This window comes from Felis catus, chromosome D4 (genome assembly GCF_018350175.1).
Source record: "Felis catus isolate Fca126 chromosome D4, F.catus_Fca126_mat1.0, whole genome shotgun sequence".
Classification (NCBI taxonomy): Eukaryota; Metazoa; Chordata; class Mammalia; order Carnivora; family Felidae; genus Felis; species Felis catus.
Window position 1 is genome coordinate 43,039,409 of NC_058380.1, and position 26,148 is coordinate 43,065,556.

At 38.1% G+C, this 26,148-nt stretch overlaps 1 protein-coding gene across 7 annotated transcripts in view; it reads left to right on the forward strand.

Annotated features, from left to right (window-relative positions):
• ADAMTSL1 (ADAMTS like 1) overlaps positions 1-26,148 on the forward strand; it is an 883,534-nt gene that overhangs the window by 234,480 nt on the left and 622,906 nt on the right. For all 7 annotated transcript variants that reach the window (XM_045043887.1, XM_045043888.1, XM_045043889.1 and 4 more), the window contains exon 2: positions 13,813-13,932. In XM_045043887.1, the coding sequence (XP_044899822.1) occupies positions 13,813-13,932 (120 nt within the window). The remainder of the gene's footprint in view (positions 1-13,812; positions 13,933-26,148) is intronic.

Below are 26,148 nucleotides of genomic sequence, written 5' to 3' on the forward strand. Positions count from 1 at the left end.
CATATATAAATACATACACATATGTGCCTATGAGGTACTTTCATTTCTTTCCAAAGATTCTGCTTCTTTAATAGGAACAAACTATTGTTAATATATGACAGACTAATAATATACAAATGTATTTGGCATTCCTTCACTTTACCCAAGAAATACATGGGCCGAATTTCCAAAATAACTTGGGAGCTGAGAGACAAAAGAGTTTTGAAGAACTAGCTGCCATCTGTGTGAAGTACATTGAGAATGACAGATAAGGGTGAGGAGGGAAGAGTGGACGTTTAAAGAACGCTTGCTATGCATTTAAGTGTAAACCTCCCCATTTCTTGGTCATTTTTTTTTTTGAGATCCTGAGTAAATATTTGAAATTCTTTAAGTTACACTTACAATTTAAATACTGATACACAGTTCTACCAATTTTTTTGTGTTTCCGTTTCTTAGAGACTGGGCCATGGGGTATGCGTGTGTAGGGTGGAGTGGGTGTGGTGAACTCACATGTGTCTGAGTTACACTACTACTGATACTATAAGAGCACTATCCATAGAACTGTGCTTTGAAGATGTCTTTAAAGTGGGAATAAATTTGCATGGGTCCATACCATCCTATTGTTTTCTCTGAAATATTGGTACATGTTGGTAAGACTTCTGACCAGGGATGGAGAAACTTCTAGAATTCATGAAGTAATAAAAGTTAATCTGCCCACAAAATGCTTTACCTTATCACCTTGACACTTTTGTGTGTAATTGAAGCTATTGAGCCAACTGAATACAGTGAATATTGGATGTACTAACTGCATTTTAGTGGTAGGATGAAGAGGCATGCTAGAATACGAAAGAACATGGAGCCAGGTGGGTGAAGATCAGGGAGGCAGAATCAGAACTGTCTCCCATCCACTAGTTCCAGTCATTGTTCCCAATACTGTAGAGAATTCGCTGAGACTTCAATGCAGAGAAAGTAGAAACCCTAACAGTGTTCTCAACATTTCTTTGGCATCATGGAAACTGGGTGGTCATTTTGCTGTAGATAGGGATGGTAAATTGGAAGCATTAGGTCCCGTCCAATAGCACTTGGGTCAGAAGAAGAAAGCTGTATTAGTTGAAATCCAGAAACAGGTACCAAGACAAGACTAGGAATGCAAGAGGTTTATTGGGGAAAAAGATGAGGGAGGCACAGGAGGCCAGAAGAGCCATGAGACTACAGCTCAGCTGTCTCCAGTGAAAAAAAAGAGAGAAAAAAGGAAGGTTGGATAGGAAGAGTCTCAGAGCACAGTGCAATGCTGAGAAAGGTTTGGCCAGACAGTAGGAAGTCCTCTAGTAGAAGTTACTTGTCAGGACTCTCAGGAATAGAGCTGCTTTGGTATCTCTGCTGAGCTCAGCTATGGGCTGGGAGCAGCCCATGGGCAACAAGGAGGTGGATTCAGAGTACGTTTGGGCCATCTGTCAATTAAGCTCTCTGTAGCAGATTTGAATGGCACATCTTTATGGCCACCAAAGGAGTTAATGTAAACTAAGCAAGGGTGAAGAAAGAAGTTTCTGCCCTGATAAATCTTAAGTTTGATTCAGAATATGAGAGATACGATGACATTCAACTCCTTTTACTTAAGCAACTTCAGAAAAACCTAGATAATAATGTTGATGTACATAAACATTGCCAAGCATACAACCAAAAAAAGTTTGATTTCTACAACTGCGTAGGTACATAGACATCTTAAGTTCTTCCATCTTCTGTGGGTTTTTTTTTTCATCCTAACATTCTCCTCCAACTGCTCAACTCCCTTAATTCTTGGCATTAATGAGTATTTTATTTTATTTTATTTTTTCTTATTTTATTTTATTTATTTTAGAGTGGAGGAGATGGGCAGAAGGAAAGAGAGGGAGAAAATCTTAAGCAGGCTCCACACTCAGCACAGAGTCCAATGCAGGGTTTGATCCCACAACCCCGGGATCATGACCAGAGCTGAAATCAAGAATCGGACACTCAATCATCTGAGCCACCTAGGAGCCCTAGTGATTGTTGCATTTTAAACGTAAGATTTAGGGGCACCTGGGTGGCTCAACTGGTTAAGTGTCCCACTTTTGCTCAGGTCATGATCTCCAAGTCCATGGGTTCCAGCCCCACGTCAGGCTCTGTGCTGACAGCTCAGAGCCTGGAGCCTGCTTCAGATTGTGTCTCCCTCTCTGCCCCTCCCCCACTTGTGCACGTGCTCTCTCTCTCTGAAAAATAAACATTAAAAAATTTAAAAAAATAAATGTAAGATTTAAGACATATGCACATGGAAGCAATTTGAAAACCATACCTGTCTCTCCTTGTCACTAGAAGATGTGACAATAATGCGCCCTTCTACCTAGGAGTAGAGCACAGGGAATTGGAATTCTTTTTCTGTTTTGTATATTCTTTCATTGTCTAAATGTAGATCTGAATCACAGCTCTTATCAGCTTTCTCAAGCCAGCTCTCCCAACTTTGGAGATTGTATTCTGCTCTCCTTTCGGTAGGAATGGGGTATAATGTGTCTTAAAATGTTTGAGGAAATTAAAAAGAGAATTCTCTACATATTTTGGAAAAGTTTCTGCCTTCTTTGAGTCATTTGACTGTTTTGCCATATTTTATATGTCAAGAGTTATGCCTCAAAACCCGCATATTTTCTCTTACCCAACATCTAAGAAGGCAATGTTTCCCTTCATCTGAAAAGATAAGAGGCTAGTGAAGAGGGTCCCCCCAGTTCTTTCTAGAATTTACTTTCATTTCTGCACTTGTTTGTAATCAATTATGGAAATGCCACAGCTTCCCTGTAGATCAAGTGCACCTTCTACACAGTGCACACACTTTGATGGCATTCTTTCTGCTACTTTGTTTTAAATACATTGTTCTGTGACGTTAAATTTCTCTACATGTTTTTGTTCATCTTCTATTTTTATTTTTTTGTTGTTGTTGTCATTGTTTTAATGACTCCTTGTCTTGTCAAGGCGGCTATCTGCCTTAAAGATAAAACAGGTCTTTTTAAGCATTACTCCCCTCTACCCCACACTGTAAAGGTTATTTTCCTAGGGTAATGGAGTTTCTTTTCATTGACAGTCTGGGACAGATCTTTAAATTCAGCTACATCTGGTCACCTTGCCTCAAACCATATTATAGCAGTTACTCTAAATCAAACCTGAACTACGCACGAACATCTGTACCAAGAATTATGAGGCCCAGCTGAACATTTTGGGCCCGTATGTTCCATCTCACTTCTTTCTGCTTTAACCTTTTAGCAATTATCTTTACAATCTTTAGAAATGGTAATTAAAGTTGGTAAAAGAACAAACAGAATACTGCAATGTTTTTAAGCTCCAAACACCAGGTATATAAATGTCAGTGACTTAAATATGGTTATAAGAGTGTTTTTATTAACTCCCCCCACCGATCTTCTTGGGGATCATATTTAGCCTTTCCTTGAGGGAGTATAACACTGCTAATCAGCTCACATAGTTGGAAGCCATTAGCTAGGGACACCTGAAGCCACTCCAAGAACCTTTATTTTCCCAGACAAGTATGCTATAGCAGTAGCTATGGATAGGTATATTGACATCACAGTCTGTCTAAAGACATTTAGTCACTCCCCAACAACCAACCAACAGTACTTTCAAAGGTAAATAGATGGTTTTTGAAATGGACTCTTACAACCAAGAAAGCTGTTTTTATTCAGTGACACTGCCTCCCCGCTCCCTGTGAATGTGTGCACAAATCTGTGAATGTGTGCACACAGAGTTGCTGATCTCAGCATAAGCTGACAGAGCCTCTTCTGATTGGTGACTATGAATTTGGAGACATTCATATTGTTATTTTGATACATATTCTCATATGTCTGAAATGCTTCTCCTTCTGCATTATAATGAGGAAATTTCTTTAGTAAGATTATATGCCCATAATTTTTTTCTGTTCTTTACATTCGAATTACTGTTTACTCATTTCCCCATCTTCCTATATTAGAATATTCCTACCAGGGATGAGGTTATAGGGATTAGTGGAAAGGGAGCCACTGACAGTAGGATGGATGTTCTTTTTTTTTTTTTTTTTTTCATTGCATTTGGGTCCATTAGAATAGTCCTAACAGGAATAGGCTGTCAAATGATTAATTTCCTTCCCCCAAATCAGAGACCCTTGTTTATTGCCAAGGGGAATTTACTAATGTCAGGCAAAGACAATTTGTTACCAAATGTCAGAACCTTTAATAAAGTTGGAAACATCTATATATCTTTTTATTTAGATTCCACTTCTTAGTGTATTTAGTCCCAAAATTTCATTTATTATCAACTATTATCAACTATTATTTCAACTATTATCATTTTTGATTTAGATCATTATTTTAAGGGCTAGTGATAGAATAGTCATCCTTTGTCTTGATTTCCTTCAAACCAGAAGTAACTTATCCTATTATATTGGGAACAGATTTTCCCTTCCTTCCCTTGGTCTCTGAGTCACTGATTTTTAGGATCAGATTGTAATGATGTTGGGCAGCAGGGCTACCTTTGGTCTCTTTGAGTCCATATACATTCTTATTTCCTCCTATTACTTGATAAGGATTCTCAGAAATGGAACTAGAGATTTTTTGGGGGGTCAAAGAAAACTTTCTGTCCAGTTATTTATTTAATAAACATTTAACTGTCCCCCTTGTGCCAAGAACTCATAACCCTGGCATCAATCATTTCACTCTCTCTCCATTGGCATTTAAATATAGGTGTCTACTCAGCACAGTAGCTGGTTGCCTAAGTGATTTAGATGATTATTCTAATCTAATGAGAATTTACAGCATCACTATCTTAATTCTTAATTAACTATGAGCCCAAATATGGGCACAAATAGATGTTATAAAATCCTTTCAGTAGAATAAAAGTTTAACAGTGTGGTTTTCAGTGCTATACTTTGTGAGTGGTATTGAAACCTAAATCTTACCCATGGGACATAAACTTGGCTACCTTTCAGTATTCACGGAAAAACTAAATGAAGAAAGAACAACAATAAACTGATAATTTGAGGGTGTGTTTGTATGTTTAAACTTCTGATATGTCTACATCCCTTTCTCCCAACCTGGAAGTAAATGGATGCCTTTCCAAGAATGGTAAGAACATTGTAGCTGCTTCAAAGCTCTGGCCGGAATCCACTTCCATCATCAGCATTGCAATTTGTATAGAAATTTTGACTCTTCCTTGATGATGGTGGAGATTCCCAAATGTGAACCAGTTTCTCTGTGTTTTAACACCCCCAAATTCTAGTCACAACCCATAGAGCAAACTTGTGAGGAGTAGGACATTCTGAAGGGGGATTCTTACCTTTTATTTCACCAATCATGTGAGCCGACAATTGTGAGTCAGAATACTAACCGGTATTCTCTGGAGCCACTGAGAGTCAGGTCAAGCAGGGGAAGGATTGTTGCTTGGTTATAATGGGACCAAAAGTGAAGTACAAGACAAAGTATATGTAGACATGGTTTGAGTTTCTGACTATATCTTAAAGTCAAATGCAAAACCTTTTGTTATTATTCACTGCCTTTGATTTTTAGTTTTAAACTACCTTTCCCTTCTTTTCCCTCTAAGGGCTAGAGAATAGAGTGACTTGAAAGACTTCCTTGTTTCCTGTATTTACCTATGTCCCTCTCTAAAATCTCTGTATGTTTGATCGCTCAGCCCCATTAGAGAGAACATATACCACAACAATAAATTGCTTCCATGCCTTCCTGGATCTAATGAGATTCTATTCTGGGAGCTGGTATTTCTACATTCCTGGGTTCTCTATGGAGTACTCTGGTGTGCCAACAGTCAGAAAGAGGAGTCAATGTTTGAAGCAGGAAATGAGACTGTAATTGGAGAAGCAATCTTCATCACGGGGTGCATATGCTAGCACATGACAGTTTTGTGCTTCCTGAGGAGCAGTCCTGGGGAGTCTAAAAACCCTATAGAAATAGATAGTTGTCTCAATAATGATGGCTCCTTTCTTGCCCTATTCCTGTAGGTGAATAACCAGGTTTGAATACAGCAGAGACTTGAGTTTTTTAGAGCTACAGTCTCTGGTTCATAATCCAACATAGCCATGGCTATGTGTAAAATTCCTCCATTTCTCACATTTATGTTTTCTCATCTGCAAAACTAACACCACGGAATCTAACACATAATGGGGTACCAGTTTTGGTGCATTTTTTTTTATAATATGCTAACTACCATATGACTGCTAGGGGATTTTTGACATATTGGGTGTAAAGTAACCATATTTTCCAAACCCCAAATCAGGGAACCTGGTTTAACCAGGAGAAATAAATTTTTTAAAATGTGAGTTACCCCAGAAGTTTTCAAGTCACAGTCAATATTTAGTTGAATTCAGGGGCTGGGAATTGATAGCTCAAAAAGCCATAGGCTGTTCTTGGGAAAAAATTATAATAAGTTGAATATAATGTTGTCATAAATATATTTGCATGGGGAACCAATAAAAGAATGCCTAACAATGATGAAAATGAGTATGCTTGGATTGTCCTTGTTAATATTTTCTGTTGGCATACATAAGCCATTAAAGATAGATCCATGTCAAAGGGTTCTTATCTCAGCCCACATATCTTCTCATTCTCCAAACTGTCCCTTGGCAAGCTCATTCATGCTAAGTATCATCCACTCCCCATAGGATGCTACCACTTACATATCATCTCCAGACCGGTCTCTTTCTACTGCACAGAGCTCAGCTTTCTTTGTCCGAGGCACCTCGGACTCCACTTCTCTGGAACCAAACTCTGCATCTAACTCACATAATTGCTTGTCCCACTGTATTTCCTGTTTGTTGAAAGTGCTGCTAACCACTCTGTTCTTCTGCTCAAACCCAGGCAGAAAATATAGATATAACCTAAGACTTATCAGTTGCATTCAGCTGGCCACCAAATCTTCTGGTCCTTTACTTTCCTACCAGCCCCTCAGGTCTTCATGAGTTCTCATCAGGGTGATTGCAGTGATCTGAAACTGGTAACCTCATCTCCAGTCTTACCTCCTCAGAGCCACCAGGATGCACTTCTAAACTGTTAAGTCCAAGCAAGACTGGCTGCTTCAGTCTTTCAGTGAGCATGATGCATAATCTGGCCTCTGTGCATGATACATATTCTCTTCTCATCCCTTGCTCTCACGTCCCTATGCACTCTTGCCATGCTAAATCACGTAAAACACACCAAACAGAACAAGGCATCTCAAGCCTTGTTCTCAACCCCAGGCTGTTCTTCCTAGAACAAGAATCCTCGTTTACCCAATCCCATTCCCCTTGTCCAGCTAGTAAATCCCCACTCTTCCTTCAACATCACTTTAAACTCTTTCATAATCCTTCTTCAGAGAGGTAATCACCCTTGCTCTGTATTCTCCTAGCATCCTGTGCTTACCTAGAATTTTTCATTGTATTAATTAGAGCAGGTAAGCCATAGTAACAAATAACGTCTAACATGGGCAGTGGTTCCAACACGGTAGACTGTCACTTCTTGATCAGGTTACCATGTTAGATAAGCAAGCAGGTCATGGGATGGCCTTCCTGCATGCAGTCATTCAGGGAGCCAGGCTAATAGAACCCCTGACACCTTTAATAATTGACTTTAGGAGCACCTGAATGTCTCAGTCGGTGAAGTGTCAGACTCTCGGTTTCTGCTCAGGTCATGATCTTGCAGTTCATGGGATCTAGCCCCATGTCGGGCTCCATGCTGATAGCATAGAGCCTGCTTGGGATTCTCTATCTCTCCTTCTCTTTCTCTGCCCCTCCCCCACTTGGACATGCTTGCAGGCACTGGTGCTCTCTCTTTCTCAAATAAACTTTAAACAAACAAACAAAAACCAATTGACTTAAGATTTCCTCGAGGCTGTCTCCATGCAAAACGGACCCAAGAGCAACAGAGCATGGAGGAAGGAATGTGGGAGATTTTTATGAGCAGGCCTGGTGTATCACCCCTCACTTCTACCAGCTAAAACTCAGCCACCTTAACTGCAAAGGAGGCTAGGAAATGTGCTCTAGGTGTACCAATGATAATGAAAAGTTGTAGCTTTTGGTGAGCATCTAGGAGACTCTGTCAGAGCCAAGTACTTGTTAGGATAGTGCCCTGAAAGGAAGAAATATGCCCTATAGTAAAGCTCCTGGCACTTGACAGCACTTGAGTAATTGTGTGTACATATGACACACATAAATGTGTGTACCTATGTGTACATATGACAAAACAAATGGGTAAAATGCTACTTTGGATTTAAAGAATAATTTAAAAAATCAGATTGAAATAGAGGTATAAGATTTACATATTTATGTATCTTTATGTATTTATCTCCTCCATTAAAATAGTATTTCTAAAACATATAGAATATAATAATTACTATCCATGGTTCGTAGATACAGATATTCAAAACTAACTTAATCCATCAAACTTGTATGTTTTTATCTATTCTCAATATTATTGAATTTTAGTTTAATTAAGATCTGCTGCCTTGTTATCACATAAACGTATTTGGGAAGTTGAACATTTTGGTAAGAATTGTGAGTCTTATAAAATGTCAATGTTCTTAGGAAATACGAACAAGCAGAATGCTTTCTAAAACAAATACACAGCTATGACTGAAAGTTAAAGTATAAATCAAATGGACAAAGTGTTTGCTGATTATCCTTCCTTTTTGTGGCATTGAGTATTCAGTCTTTCTATGTGACACCTCACTTTCTCTTTTGGCAGACATTTGAGTCATTTTGTCTATTTCTTTAATCAGTGAAACAAAAGAAACCTGGTTTTTTGTTTGTTTGTTTTGTTTATTTTGTTTTGTTTTTACAGGCACAAAAGTTCTCCCAAAGCAAATGCCCATAAGTTTATTAGTCTCTTCAGATTTTAGCTTTTAAAAACTATAGCATTACATGACTTAAGATGGCCACCATTTTGAATCATGGAGTTAGAATTCAAAATGGCCTCGGATTGTTGGAGAAATGATTAATGAAATGTTAACTTTAGTAATGATCAACATACATTAGTCCTCTTGCAAACAGTAACATTAAAACATATCAATTCTAGGTTACTTTAAATTCAGGTTTTAGGGGTGCCTGAGTGGCACAGGTGGTCAAGCACCTGACTCTGGTTTTCAGCTCAGGTCTTGATCTCAGGGTCATGAGTTCAAGCCCCACATTGGCCTGTGTGTCTGGCATATAAGCCTACTTAAGAAAAAAGAAAAAAAGAAAATAAAGTAAAATAAAATAAAATAATTTTCATTCTGACCTTTTTGAGAAAAGTTTGCACAAATGAGACTTTTCTTTATCTAGAACTTAAACAACTGTGAGTGGCCCTGAGCACCAAGCCATGAATTTGCAATGCACCCAACAGGAAGTAGAGAATCCCTGAAAACTTCTGATCAGGGAAGTTACAGGGTCAAGACAGGTTTTGAAGTGTATGTAACTAAAGACTCAAGGAATGATTGCCCCTGATGAGAAAATAAATGAGAAATTTAATTTTAAATGTAACAGGAATAAGTTAGGTTAACCAGAAGGAAACATTTCCAAGAATTAGTCTGCAATTCTAGCTCTGCTTCATTAGTACTGGTTGATTCTTATGAAACAGTGTAGGAAACACTAGTAAAACAATGAAACAAGATAACCCCTCACTGGCCCTGCCTCTTGATGATTATATCAATTTTCTGTTGCTGCCATAACAAATTACCACAAATTTAATGGCTGAAAACCATACATAAGTACTATCTCAGGATTTCTGTAGGTCAGAAGTTTGGCAAGGCATGGCTGGATTCTCCATTCAGAGTCTCACTGGGCTAAAATCAAAGTATTGGCCAAAGACGTAGCTCTTCTTTAGGGCAAAGGGCCTTTTCCAAGCTCTCCATTGTTGGCAGAACATATTTTCTTCTCATGCTTCCCATGTGCCCCCCTTGATCTTCAAGCCAAAATGACAGGTTAGGTCCTTGTCATGCTTTGAATTTTTTTGACTTCTCTCCTGCCCTCAGCCCAGACAAAGTTCTGTTTTTAAGGCATTCTGTGATTGTATTGGGTCCACTTGGATAATCCAGGCTACTAACCCTATTTTGAAGTCAACTAGTAGATAAACTTAATTACAGCTGCAAAGCTCTTTTGCCACGTTAAGCAATATATTCTCAGATATGATACTAGGGTGTCAAGGGGCCCAAGATTCTGTCTACCCCAATGATACCAACTATGCTGTATAACAGAGGTCATTTAAATATAAATTATAGATGGGGTGCCTGGGTGGCTCAGTCGGTTAAGCAGCCGAATTCGGCTCAGGTCATGATCTCGCGGTCCGTGAGTTCGAGCCCCGCGTTGGGCTCTGTGCTGACAGCTCAGAGCCTGGAGCCTGTTTCAGATTCTGTGTCTCCCTCTCTCTGACCCTCCCCCATTCATGCTCTGTCTCTCTCTGTCTCAAAAATAAATAAATGTGAAAAAAAATTTAAAAAAAGTTACAGAAAGTTATATTCCTTTCCAAAGGGCTTAAGGATTAAAATTATTTTAATTTATTATGAATTACTAGAGACATTTCAAGAAGGCATAAATCAACATGATGAACAGCCTCATATTCTGGGTTTTTTTTTTTTTGGTGTTCGTATTTTACTTTTATTTTTTAATTTTTTTTTCAATATATGAAATTTATTGTCAAATTGGTTTCCATACAACACCCAGTGCTCATCCCAAAAGGTGCCTTCCTCAATACCCGTCAACCACCGTTCCCTCCCCCCCCCCCCATTAACCCTCAGTTTGTTCTCAGTTTTTAAGAGTCTCTTATGCTTTGGCTCTCTCCCACTCTAACCTCTTGGTTTTTTTTTTTTCCTTCCCCTCCCCCATGGGTTTCTCTTAAGTTTCTCAGGATCCACATAAGAGTGAAACCATATGGTATCGGTGTTTCTCTGTATGGCTTATTTCACTTAGCATCACACCCTTCAGTTCCATCCACGTTGCTACAAAGAGCCATATTTCATTCTTTCTCATTGCCATGCAGTACTCCATTGTGTATATAAACCGCAATTTCTTTATCCATTCATCAGTTGATGGACATTTAGGCTCTTTCCATAATTTGGCTACTGTTGAGAATGCTGCTATAAACATTGGGGTACAAGTGCCCCTATGCATCAGTACTCCTGTATCCCTTGGGTAAATTCCTAGCAGTGCTACTGCTGGGTCATAGGGTAGGTCTATTTTTAATTTTTTGAGGAACCTCCACACTGTTTTCCAGAGTGGCTGCACCAGTTTGCATTCCCACCAACAGTGCAAGAGGGTTCCCGTTTCTCCACATCCTCTCCAGAATCTATAGTCTCCTGATTTGTTCATTTTGGCCACTCTGACTGGTGTGAGGTGGAATCTGAGTGTGGTTTTGATTTGTATTTCCCTGATCAGGAGCGATGTTGAGCATCTTTTCATGTGCCTGTTGGCCATCTGGATGTCTTCTTTAGAGAAGTGTCTATTCATGTTTTCTGCCCATTTCTTCACTGGGTTATTTGTTTTTCGGGTGTGGAGTTTGGTGAGCTCTTTATAGATTTTGGATACTAGCCCTTTGTCCGATATGTCATTTGCAAATATCTTTTCCCATTCCGTTGGTTGCCTTTTAGTTTTGTTGGTTGTTTCCTTTGCAGTGCAGAAGCTTTTTATCTTCATAAGGTCCCAGTAGTTCATTTTTGCTTTTAATTCCCTTGCCTTTGGGGATGTGTCAAGTAAGAAATTGCTACGGCTGAGGTCAGAGAGGTCTTTTCCTGCTTTCTCCTCTAGGGTTTTGATGATTTCCTGTCTCACATTCAGGTCCTTTATCCATTTTGAGTTTATTTTTGTGAATGGTGTGAGAAAGTGGTCTAGTTTCAACCTTCTGCATGTTTCTGTCCAGTTCTCCCAGCACCATTTGTTAAAGAGACTGTCTTTTTTCCATTGGATGTTCTTTCCTGCTTTGTCAAAGATGAGTTGGCCATACGTTTGTGGGTCTAGTTCTGAGGTTTCTATTCTATTCCATTGGTCTATGTGTCTGTTTTTGTGCCAATACCATGTTGTCTTGATGATTACAGCTTCATAGTAGAGGCTAAAGTCTGGGATTGTGATGCCTCCTGCTTTGGTCTTCTTCTTCAAAATTACTTTGGCTATTCGGGGCCTTTTGTGGTTCCATATGAATTTTAGGATTACTTGTTCTAGTTTCGAGAAGAATGCTGGTGCAATTTTGATTGGGATTTCATTGAATGTGTAGATAGCTTTGGGTAGTATTGACATTTTGACAATATTTATTCTTCCAATCCATGAGCACGGAATGTTTTTCCATTTCTTTATATCTTCTTCAATTTCCTTCATTAGCTTTCTATAGTTTTCAGCATACAGATCTTTTGGATCTTTGGTTAGATTTATCCCTAGGTATTTTATGCTTCTTGGTGCAATTGTGAGTGGGATCAGTTTCTTTATTTGTCTTTCTGTTGCTTCATTATTAGTGTATAAGAATGCAACTGATTTCTGTACATTGATTTTGTATCCTGCAACTTTGCTGAATTCATGTATCAGTTTTAGCAGACTTTTGGTGGAGTCTATCGGATTTTCCATGTATAATATCATGTCATCTGCAAAAAGTGATGAACAGCCTCATATTCTTAATGATGTTACCAATACCATAAAAAGGTATAAAATTTAAAAGATATAAAAATTGAAAAGTTAAACTAATATGAATATAATATAGTACCTATTTATAATATCCATTACAGATATAAAAGTTAAACTAATATGAAGATAATATGAAGCTAATACCATACCCATTTATAATATCCATTACAGATATTATAAATATCGTCAAAGAAATTCATGTAAGTTAAAAGCTTGCATTAAGTTCCTTGAGCAGAATGTGCTTTTGATAATAATAATGTTGAATGATTACTATATGTAAATCACTGTACTAAGTACATTGCATGTATTCTTTCCTGTCTTCTCAGCAATTCAAAAATGCTGATATCATTCCTATTTTATATTGAGTAAACTGAGGTTCAGAGAGGTATTGGAAAGCCTGGGTGAATTAATTGTTCCTAGGATTTATAGGAGTTACTCAACTATTTGTCCTTCACCAAAGGAGGTTTGAGTAGCTCAGTAGCACAATGTGATAATGATAAGAAGGGGGTTTTAGAGTCAGACCTGTATTTGAGTCCTCATTTCAACACTTACACTTGACAAATTCCTGAAACCCTTTTGCCTCCAGTTCCTAATTTGTAAAGTGTGGCTAATAACAGTCACCTCCTGGGGCTGGTGCAAGATAACATGTGTAAAGAACCTGGTATGTGATAAGCTCTAGATAAAAGCTCTCCAATACTTCCCTCCAGAGTAGCTGAAGAGCATCTGTTTCTAAATCATTTGAATAACTTGGAAAGTCAGTTTTGTGCCCAGGCCAGCTTCTCCTTATCTGGTAGATATGTAACAGGTCATCAAGATTCACCTAGATGCTCAGATCCATGGTATAGATCCGTGTGGGTCCAAGACACCTGTACAGCACATAAATATAGATAGCCCAATAGAATACATCTAGGCACCTGACCACACTTGATCTGGCCTGAAAGATAACTTACAATCACTGAATTTTGACATCGCACACCAGTCAATTAAGAGGTGCCAACTTAGCAGTGGACTTTCCTGGCATCCATCCAAGGAGTCACATGCCAGAGTATTCTAGCGGCTCTCACATTAATATGTATTTGCGTGCATTGTTTTTGATTGCTCTAATCAGACTTGAAATGAATCCAAGAAGTTTCCTCAACTCAGAGACATTAATTCTTCAATGTTCCCCTCCCTCCAGGCTTTGTCTGAAGGCTGAATTTGCTATCTTATCTCCCTAGGTATGCGGAGACCAAAGCCAAGGAGCTGTTTTCCTGAGGGAATTTACGCTAATTCGAAGAGAGAGCCTTCATGAAGATTTCCTGTCTGACCTCTTGAATAGTCACAAAACTGAAGACCCGGTATAGTGTCTCTTTTATTTATTCTTAGAAACACTATAGTTCTGTCGCTAATTTTGACTTGTGGTGGTGGTTGGTTTTAGCAAATCCGAAGAGGTCTGGATGGTATTTTCTCATATCCGTGACCAGAGGGAAGCAAAGCAATAGCTCAGTGGACAGACTGTGTGGGGCAACATTCTACCCTCTCCTGGGTCTGGCAAGCCTCAAACATTTTACTTGAGCATTAAAGTTTGTTTGGGGCAACGTGTGGAGGATTCACATTAAAATAACTGATGTTTTGCCAGCGAGTCTGAATATGAAATGATAATCATTTAAATGAGTGAAGAAAAAAAAGGAGATTTATATGTAAATTGTTTTATGAGTCAGTGGAAATTCCACCATCTTCCCATACTGGTTTCTTTGTGGATATTTTTACTTCAAAGTGTTAGTCATATTTATTTTATGAAAGTTTGTTTCTCTGGTGGTGGTTTTGGAAAAAAAAAAAAAAAAGAAAGTCTCCAAAGTGAACTCTGAGATGAAAACAAGTAGTATAGTTGACTGTTGATGTCAAGATTCAGGGTCCACTCTACTTGCAAATCAAGTCATAATTTGTATTCTGTGCTTTATTGTGAGAATTGGATGGATAACTTCGGAAAGTTTCAAATGTGGCTCTTCATTGTGATGACCTTGTGCTCGAAAGGGACCACACTGGAATTAGAGATTTCTTCTCCACTCAGAAAATAATGACTTAGGTCATGTCCAAAGCAAACACAAAAGTGGCTTTATTTCTACCTCTTGTGTCCTGCCCCCTTATAGCCTCTCTCCGGAGGGTGTTTTGGGCACATTAATCTCACAAACTTCTAGATACTGAGTAAATCTGTTCTCTCAGTAGCCACTCATGGTCAGCTCTTACTGTTTCTGTCATTTCTATCTTCTCTGTGACAGACATTCATATTCTTTTCAAAGCTTGTGCCCCAACATGGACAAGAACAGTGGGAAAGTTTCCCAAAGGAACTATAATTTTCATGTGGTTCATATATATATGTATTTCTCAGTAAACAGAAAATGCAGAGCCTGCCTATTAAACTTTTATTGTTTGCTCAAGGCTTTTTTTGTGTGTTATCTACTATGGTACACACACATTGCCACCTAAGTTTTATTACTTCTTTCTGAGAACATTATCTTGTCATTATATTTTAACTTTGCCCCATTTGGTGTTATGCAAAATCTGAACTATGTTAGCTCACTTCAGATTTGGTTTGTGAAAAGTCCTGTTAAGTACTGCTCCGTGGATACCATATGCAAACCTCATAAGCAAGTCTAATTATTACGTAATTTATACCATAAAGGAAATTGAATAATATGAACTAGTTATGAACATAATGGAATTGTCATAGCGGTGCCACTAAAAACAATTTTGGTCACTTGGCAAGCATTGAAGGGTGTCATGAACATTATTATTACATAGTATTACATTGATTTACATCATAATGAAAACTGTTCATGCTGCAGAATTTTCTCAAACTCACTGAGGTCATAAGTAATTGAGTGGGCGGTAGCATTTAACCTGAAAGAGGAATTACCTACCAGCACAAATAGTCAGAACTGGGGTTGTATAAGAAAATGGCAGGGAAGAGAAAAGATCAAAGCTTCCTGAATACCAGAAGCTAATCCAGTCTCCTAATAAATTTATGTAATTCTAACAATTTCTTTGGAAGGTATGTCTCTCTATCTGAGAACTTTGCTTGGCCCATAGGATATAAAACTTTGCAAGTATAACTTTATTTTCTAGATAGGCATTGAAAGATCAATCACCACAGTCTCAGTGTTTGTCTAAGGGGAAGAGTTCAAACAGGAGTTGTTACTTGTATCAATAGCCAGAACAGTGAAATTCCCTTTGTGGCCAGGTATATATGAGTTTCTGCTACATCGCGGGGAAACTCTGCAACAGGATGGGGGAATCATCAAGGAGAAAACTTCCTGGTATAGGTTGCAAAACCACTTCACAAAGGCAAACGGGTAAGAGGAAAAATGGTTGAGTCATAATCTGTTTGTCCGATTCTATCTGCTTACAGTCTGCTTACAAGTAAGTTCTCCTTAATAGCCCAGGGACATCCATGATCATATTTCACTGCCCTTACCGGATTAGCAGCTCTACTCCTTGAGATGGGCATCCATGTTGACTCTCACCTCCTTAGCACCCACCCCTGCACTTGCATATGATAAGTGCTCAGTTGTGGCAAGTGTTGATGGAAAAAACCCACCATGACTATTCTTAGCTTTTTTTTTTTTTTAATTGAAAACATGGTGAGAATTCCATCACAGGCTACTCCTGAAAAGGGCCTTATATATGTGAAAATCCTTCTAAATGCAAAGCGTTCTTGTTAAAATAGTATGAATAACTTCAGTTTTTAATGAGGTGATGAAAGAACATTTGGGATTATCTTCATGATGTCCTTTCAAGTCAGTGTATATGTTTGTAACAAAGAATGTGAATACGGGGTTTGCCTACTGGAAATTTATAGTTGTGGAAGTAACAAATTTATCCCCAATATGTATAACATCTTGGACAGAAGTGGCATTCAGTGTAGGAAACACCCTGTCACACTTTTGTTTAAAATAATTGCTATCCTCATTTTAGGTCTTTCATTTTTCTTCTCTCATGACCTTTCTGTATCCTTTGAAATAATTTTTGAAAACCAGAGCAGCCTGACTTGACTTATTTGTGGATCTCTTTCACTCAAAAGCTTATTTTGGTCATTTTTGACCTTAAAGTGACACTTCCTCAACTAGGGTCTCTTGGCACAGATTGACTTTTACATTGAATTAGAAAAACTTTCTAGTTAACTTTCTCTCCAAGGGCTAATTCCACTCTCCACATTTTGAAAAGCAGTCTAAGGGAGCCATTTGTCTAGAATCCACAGCAGGCGACTAAACTTCTAATCATTGTCTGAAACTCTGCATGTATGTGATTTGCATTGTTTGCAGAAATAGGATGTTTGTCAAAGGCTGTTATTCATTATTGGAAGAGTGGAGGGATAGATCATGTTGTCTTTGATTGTGAGCTGGATACAAAACTCGGATAACAATTAACATGAAATTCACTACAAAATGGGATTTTCTTCAGTATGTAATTTAGGGCAAACCTCATCTGCCTGCAGCTTTGTGGTTCACAAAGCAGTTATTTAAGCCATCTTGTACCTAAATGAAAGTAATTTGAATAATTTCTTATTTAATAATAATTTATTATGTTATTTAAATTGAGGGTAGAATGTTCCTTTAATGACTGGTGAAATAGAGGTGAGCTTTCAGGAAGGGATGCTCAAAAAGGCCTATTTTTAATAATTGTGTGTGAAAAGGGAGTTTGTTTTTAAGGTCAAGTCGGTAATTCTCCAAAACTTAACTGAAACAAAAAATGCAGTTGATTAAAAACGGTTCTGCTTTAGAGTAAATTATTTTTTCTTACTCAGTTTAGGCAGGGGAGCTGGTAGGGACAAGTATTATTTCTATGAACTGAAAAATGAGTTCAACCAACACATAAACACTTACGTAAAATGGAATATAACTGTTTCCATATGTTCTCAAGGTGTTCACCACCCTCCTCCCCAACCTGCCAAGGGAAAGGAAACACTGGAATTTAACTGCTAACGTCTGAAGATAATAACTTAATTTGCTTAATTGTACTTCTCAACTGGCTACTATTTTAGAGTATTTAGTGGACCTAAGCACAAGGAGGTAGCCATGTGTCAAAAGCATTTAAGTTACTGAACGTGAGCAATGACCCCCTCTGTTGACCTCTCACTAGCATCTTCCCACCTGAACCTATTCTGCACGCCCTGGACAGAATTGCCTTTTCCCAGAACAAATAGTTGGATCTGTTTGTTCCCCCTAAGTGTTTGTGGAATAAAGAGTAGAAGGAATTAACATTTAATGGCAAATGTACACTCTCAGAGTGTCATGCGACTTCCCAAAGCCTTATTGATGAGGGACCGACATATTTTTTTCTTAACTGATTTTATATAAAGAAGAAATGTGCAGTCATATTGAAGGAGCCAGGTGTTTAAAAAGTAGAAGTCCAGGGCGCCTGGGTGGCTTGGTCGGTTAATCGTCCGACTCTTGGTTTCAGCTCAGGTCATGATCTCACGGTTTGTGCATTCGAGCCCTGCATTGGGTTCTGTGCTGACAGCACAGAGCCTGCCTGGGATTTTCTCTCTCCCTTTCTCTCTGCCTCTCTTCCACTCTCTCTGTTTCTCAAAATAAATAAACTTAAAAAAATTTTTAAATAAATAAGTAAATAATGGAAGTCCATTTCAATTCAATGTATAATTTTTATGGCACACTTATAGGTATAACTTGAATTGGCGATCCCTTGGGAAAATATACTGAGACAGAAAGAGTAGATTTGGTTTCTAGTACATTTGCTAGTTCATGTTATATAATATGATGTCACCAAGAAAAAATCAGAACACCCTACAAATTATATATATGTCGCCCTTTGAGGGTTTTAAATATTTTACTTGCCTGTGTTTGCAAGACTTATCTAATGCATTCTGACTCTACCAGTCATGAACTGTTGAAAAAAATTACTTTAAGTTCAGTATATGAATATTTTATATAACTTCACATTTTCTGATTATTTTTTGATATTTGAAACCAGTACTCCACATCATTTCTACATTTCTGTCAGGACAGAGGAAGCTTGGAGAAGGCCAAATATGCACCAAGCACTTTCCTAAGGAGTTTATACAAATTTCTCAGAACAACCTGAGATAGGCAATAGTAGCTCCATTTTCGGTAGTGATGACCAATTGGGAATGTAATTTTTGAAAGATACCACTCATAATTGTAACAAAGCTATAAGAATGTAGGTCTGAAAAAGATATTAAACCTGAATGGAATGTCAATGAATAACTCAAACATGGATTTTATTAATAGCATGCTAATACTCATTGAAGATATATGTTCAATATTACTAGTCATCAGGGATGTACAAATTAAAACAACAAGGATACAGCATTGATGCCCATCAGATTGGCAAAAAATTAAGAGTTGACAAAGGCATTATCAGTGAGCAAGAAAGATAGTAAGACACAGTCCTATATTGCTGTTGGGGTATAAATCGGAATAGCCAGTTTAAAGAGCAACTTTCCAGTATCTGTAAAGTGGAGTATATGCGTGTCCTAAATCCCACCAATTTCTCTTTAGGAATGTACCCTAGAGAAACACTTACACAGATATCAACAAAGTGTTAAATGTTATGGCCTAAAATTGAAAGAAAACCTTAAATATTCATTAGAAGGTAAATAGATGAACTACTAGTGGTTTATTTAAAAAAGAAAATACTGTAGGCTCAGTTAAAATAAATGACTGGATCTGTATACATTGGATCAATCTCAAAAATATAGTGTTGAGGGGAAATGATACCACTTCATAATATATAATTTGTATCAATTTGAGTATCACATAAATATTTATTAGATGTTCAGAAGAAATGATTATGTAGAAAAACAAGGGTGCGAAAAATTTGCTCCAACAACGTCGCGTTGGTGACTCTCTGCATAGGAAGAAAAGAAGGGCATCAGGTTGGGGCCATGTGCATGGTACACTTTAATCATATCCATATTTTATTTTTCAAAGAAGAATATGATAAGATGTTACTATATGTTTACATTGAGAATGGTCACAAAGAAAGTTTATTATTCCTTGCACTTTTTATGTTTGGAATATTTTTAAATACATGTATAATAAAACCTTCAGGGTAATGTCTGGCAAAAATCAGCACCAAATGAATGCTGTTTTTATTAGCAGTGGTTGAACTGGCAAATCATTGAAACAAAGTGACAAAACTCAGTGCCCAAGATTTAATATATACACTATTCCCATTTTTGCTTCAGAATATAATTAAGGAGTAGTCAAATGTATGACAACAGAATACAAGATCATGGGGCCTCCTATCAGTTCATGAACTGCAGCTCCAGTAAATAATGTCAGGATGATGAATCTCAGTATTTAAGGAGAAGGACTACTTCTTTACCCTTGACCTTTGTAATTAACTGGAAAAAAAAAACCCATTATCCTCAGGGGGAAAATTTTTTTTTCTTTTTCAATTTCTAGTTTCTTTGCAACTTATACAGTTCCTATCTGTTGTTTATGAGATGTCCATCATTTGCTAGGATTCTGTCATTTACTGCAAACACAAATAGATATCAAGATTAATTATCTAAAGGGCACTGGAGGTAATATAATGTGAAGCATTAAAAATTTCAACTCTCGGGGTGTCTGGGTTGCTCAGTTGGTTAAGTTCCCGACTCTTGATTTCATCTCAGGCCATGATCTCGCAGTTTGTGAGTTCAAGCCCCACATAGGGCTCTGCGCTGACAGTGGGGACGCTGCTTGGGATTCTCTGTCTCTCTTTCTCTCTCTCTGCCCCTCCCCCACTTGCTCTCTATGTCTCAAAATAAATAAATAAATATTAAAAAAAACTCAACTCTCATGCAAGCAGATTCTTAAGAGCAATCAACCTCTCAAATAAAAAAATGTACTTCTTTTTAAAAATTAACATCAGTTAGAAATATATAAATAACAGGTGTGAATTTTAGGACTCTGTTAGAGTGCGTTTTCAGGTTTCACACTCTGAGATCCTCCCCAAAGAAACTTTGTCAGCACTGATGAAATTTCAGTATTAAATAAATTCTTCCTAGTTCATTCCAACTTTGTTCCTTTAAACTAGTATTCAAATTCCTGAGATAGTCTCCACTGACAGTTATCCTAAAGTAAGCGAGAATACTTCGAAATGAATATCGGATATCTTCAGTAAAAGTTATAAATGTGAGGAGCTGACTCTTTGCTGCTTTTCTCTGGAACTTGGCTAATAAGCATAAACTCCTCAGATTTAAATTGCTCCTCAGAAAATCACTTGGGGCACCAAAGAATAATTTATTGCTTCCTTAATATAAAGAGCTAATTCATCTCGTGAAAAGACCAATAACTTTCAAAGGAGTTCCTCAGCTGTTCTAAGGTGGTACTGAAACTATCAGCCCGTGTGATGACTTTCAATGCCTATCTGTAACAGACCAGTTTGATGACGTAGTTGTGTATGGAGGTGCTGTCCATCAGTAGCTGCAAGCAGCTGGGGTGGGGGTCAGGGGGGGTAGTTGCTGACTCCTCCAACAGCTGGACAAGGTCATTTGACACCAGGCAGCTGTATAAGGAGACCCTGAGTAGAATCGGAGAGGTCAGAGGACAGCCTAATGGAATCTTGTAACTGAGAGTCGACATTCTGTCACTTGAATTTAAGAAAGTATGAAAGAATACTGTGGGTTGTGGGCAAGGACAAAATGACCTTTTGATGCAGCACATCCTTTTAAAGTTTATATAATCTTCTAATTGGATAGACATGATTTTTTTTTAAGTAGGTGCTATTTCAGAGTAGGTAGAAATGTAGGCCTTTAAACTGAGATTGTAATTGGGTTGACCAATTGAAGCAAAAATTAAAAGGACATTATTTACTAGCATGATATTATTGCATAAATGTAATCTCCAAATGTTGGTTTTAAAATTCTGTATGCCATTCTACCTTCATTAATAGTAACTTTTTTTTTAAACAGTAACTTTTAAGTAAGAAGGTCATGTTTTTGTTCGGTTTAGAAAATAATAGCAATATTACTCAATGAAAAGTTTTGAAAGGAGTACATTTCAGTTTTTCTTTTTGTTATCTTATTAAGTTTGATTTCAACTTGATATTGACAAAGGACAAAACGAATACTCTCAAAAAAAAAAAGATCTTTTACTTACATCACTTAAATATACATATGTAACTTCTGCTAAGCGAAGATATCTTTATCTACAATTAAATCATTTTACCAAAACTAATAATGTGAGATTTGATGTAAAAGTGTCACTTATGGAGCCTAAGACCCGAGGAGAGGTTGTGTTGTTGGGATGAGAGGCTTTATTTCGAACTGGCTGTGAGACTTCAGGCAAGTCATGTATCTTCCTGAACCTCATTTTCCTGACTTTTAAATAAATACACTCTGGATGGCTTTGCACCTCTAGAATACTGCATCTCAAAGTAGATATTTAATGGAAACTTCAGATTCCTTAACATTGTTATTTGATGATGTATTTTTACAGAATTAAAAAAAATGTTTATTTATTTTTGAGAGAAAGAGAGAGAGAGAGAGAGAGAGAGAGAGAGAGAGAGAGAGAGAGAGAGAATGGGAATCCCAAGCAGGCTTCTCACTGTCAGCACAGAGCCTAATGCGGGGCTCAAACCCACAAAACGTGAGATCGTGAGCTGAGCTTGAAACCAAGAGTTGAATGTTTAACTGATTGAGCCACCCAGGCACCTCATGATATTTTTTGATTACCACTCAAGTTATCTTTTATGTCAGAACCGGTTATGTGTTTCTAGATTCAGATCTTCCTACACCTGTAATAGATTCACCTTCCTTCCCAGTTCTCTACAAATACCCACTGTCTGCCTACGCAATCTACATGTACCTTTACCAACATAATATCATTGAAAGCTCCACGTTGCCCTTCACATAATGAGTACTTGTATGTCAAAGCCAATTATATGTTTCAGGAAAGCTGAGTTCCTCAAACACAGTTTAATGTCAAAACCCCTTAGTGTGGTCCCTCCTTAACTTTAACCTTATTTCTGACAACATCCATTTAGACCTTCTTCACTCCAGCTCGCTGAGACCACGCTTTGTTCCCATATGCAATTATCAGCTCAGGGCTTTGCTCATAGGGCCTGTTCCTGGTATGTCCTTCTTCCCTCTTCTCTAGACTTGCCTTTATTGACCCAGCTCAAGTTTCCCTTGCTCCAGGAAACTGGCTCACAGGATGGGCTTGTCTCTCCAAATTCCTACAGCAGTCACCATCTTTGCTTATGGAGCCATCCAGGGCTCTGCCTTCTCAGGCTGCCCAGAGAACCCTATGCAAATGTGAAGAGTTCATGACTCAGGCTCAGGACAGTCCACTGTCAGTACACAATCTACAGGGATGATCTGCCCAAGGGAGAATATTAGTGCAAGTCTGGGAAAAGAAACAGGAAATTGTGAAATCTCAGAGGGTCGAGTATGGTGGAGGGATGGAGGAGAGGGGAAGGGCAAGTGAGGGTTTGACTAGAGGTGCACTGGGGCACAAGGCAGTCAGAAAATTCAGACTAGGAGTTAATTCTGGGGTCCTGTTCCAAGAATATTGCCCATTGGTTGTAGCATCCCTCCTACTTTGTGTCTCTATTTATGTTTTCATATATATAGACCATCTTCCCTAGATATCTTTTCAACAAGGACTATGTTTTACCATACTTGGTTTGCCCAGCACACAGAAGAGTGTGTGAAGAGTAATAATAATAATAACACAACAATGAAAATAACAGCAATGAGAATATGAACTGTCATTTATTGTCCATACTTTCTGTACCAGGTGTTTCCTAAAGCACTTTGCATTCATATTTCATTAATCCTATCCCCTCCTAACAGGTGAAGAAATGAAGAAGGAAAGTAACTTTCGCAGGGTCACAAAACTTAATTGTTACATAAATGATGAAAATACTGTACGTGTAAAGAGTAGGGAGTGATCTCAGCAACCATTTACTGAGCACCTAGTCATACGAGTCTAGGTGCTACCAGGGTATAAAGAGCTGAATTAAGCAGCGCTTGCTTTCTGGGAGTGTAAACCATCAACACTTTAATTCTAACTGTGGAAATGTTTTTGTTTTTGGATAAGGTCACCAGGGTAATGGCAGAGCACTTAGATTATGAGTATCACTTTAGAATACCTCATCCTTTTAACAGGAAAGTTTTCAGAAATATTTTCTTTTTTTAAAGGGTTGGACTTGATTATGTATGAAGCAGGTTCAAAGGAGCTGCTGAACACACTACATTTCAGGTGGACTTTATTTGAGTTTGAATTAGATTCCCTTGCAGAGTTATTGCTTCGCACACTCCATTGCCCTTTAATGGATGTGAGTGGATGTATGTTCAGATGGCTGCTTGCCTCCAGTTTGAAAGTGCAATTTAAGTGGATTGGTTTGGAAGTATGACCAGTTACCATTGCTGGTGAGTGTTCCAAGTTTCTATGGAGACAACTGATCTTCATGTGTTACATATTGGCCCCAAAGTATGAATGAGTGTGTGTGTGGAGAATATACATAAGAAGGTATGTTAAATAAGTTGCTAAAAACTATGGTGTCCTGTGCTGAACTCCAATATGGTATAATTCTTAGGAAGGGCAGAAAGAAAGGTCCTTAGCTTTTCAAGTGCCCTACCTCCTTGGCAACTCACAATTTATGCCACTCATGGGAATTTGGCTACAAGACTGTGCCATTTAATTATTCAGTCCACTGCATGTGACTGGAACATCCCCAAATAGTAGTATAAGTGTATACATTTGTTTCCCTTCTATGTAAAAGAAATTTTCCAGGGATAGAAATTTCAGGACCAGTGTGAACAAAGGTGCTAGGGACCCAGACTCATGCCATTTTTCTCCTAAATCATCTTAGCCTCTGCCTCCCTTTCCCAAGGACTCCCTTGTGTTCCAAAATGGCTACCAGAGCTCCAGCCATTCCTATTCTAGGCAATGAGATAGAGGAAGGGACAAAAAATAAGGTGCTAATGCATAAAAAGGTATATACCAGCTGGCTCCTAAGCCAGAAGCTGCCACTTAGCATCTCCTCCAAATAGCTCACTGGCATGAACTTAGCTACATAGCCATGTAGAGGATGCAGGGGAACCAGGGTCACACAACCTTTGTCCTGGGCAGCTATATACTTAGTTTAAGGATGAAGAGAGAAAGAATTTTGGAGTGAGGAGCCAGTGGCCTTTCCCATAATGATATACTAAGTGGGATGATAATTGAACTGAATCCTTAGTTTATATACTGAATACAAATTCACTTTGCAGTGGCTTCAAGATTTTTTGGAGTAATAAAATTGTTCTGGAATCAGTAGTGATGGTTGCATGATATGCTGAAAACCACTGACGTCTCTACTTTATTTTTTTATTAAATTTTTTAAACGTTCATTTATTATTGAGAGACTGAAACAGAGCGTGAATGGAAGAGGGGCAGAGAGAGAGGGGGAGACACGAGTCCAAAGCAGGCTGCAGGCTCTGAGCTGTCAGCACAGAGCCCAGCACAGAGCTCAAACCCACGAACCGTGAGATCATGACCTGAGCCAAAGTTGGATGTTTAACCGACTGCCCAGGCACCCCCTGAAGTCTATACTTTAAAAGGGTGGATATCATGGTATATGAATCATATCTCCATTAAAAAAACAAACAAACAAAACTCTGGGGTCTGTGAAATTTTTCAATCTAAGACCAATGACACAGAGGCACAAATCTTTATTTCCCAGAACATAAGGAGGGTAGCTCAAAAGAGAGATCAAAGGCTATGACAACATGGCTCAGTGGTTCTCTTTGATAGATGGGGAACTGCCCCCATGCCATACTCCCTGCCTGGTGCTGAGTGTAAGGGACATGCAGGAGAATGGGTTGAGCTTTGGAGCAGCTAGTTGTGATTATGACAGTGACAAGTATGGCAATAGCAAACACTTCTCCATCAGACATTGGCTAAATTTGTTACATATATGATCATCATAATGGCAAACTCTTCAGTTAATATCAGGATAATCCTTATGAGGAAACTGAGGCACATACTGGTTAACTAACTTTTCAAGGTCACACTTCGTATACAGTAGAACCTGGTTTCAAATCCAATAGTCCGGCTTCGTGATCTATGCTCTTAACTGCTATACTACACTTACAGGCTTTCTCCTGCTATCTAAAGTCATCTCTCCCATTTTAAGGGAGAAGTCCCCTTCTTTTATGGGTTTTGTGATTTTTATAATATATATTTAAAATTAGATTAGATTATAGTTATTCAAGTTATTTTATTAACACTGGATATCTTCTGTCTCAAGATTGCCTCATTGATTTTCATACTCAATGCTGTCCTGAACTAACTAGGAGCATGAGGTCAATTATCAAGACACACACACACACACACACACACACACACACACACACACACACACAGTTGAAGAAGGTGACCTACTCTACCAGGCTTGTTTTTAATTAGATATGTAAAGCACATATTTCCTTTGTCTAACCTGATATGATGCAATAAGACAAATTTATTTAATTTTTCTTTTCTTCCAGATGATCCCATATGGTCCTTGTAAATGTATGGTTTGTTTTTGAAAGGCAAAGCATCTTTTTTTTTTTGAAA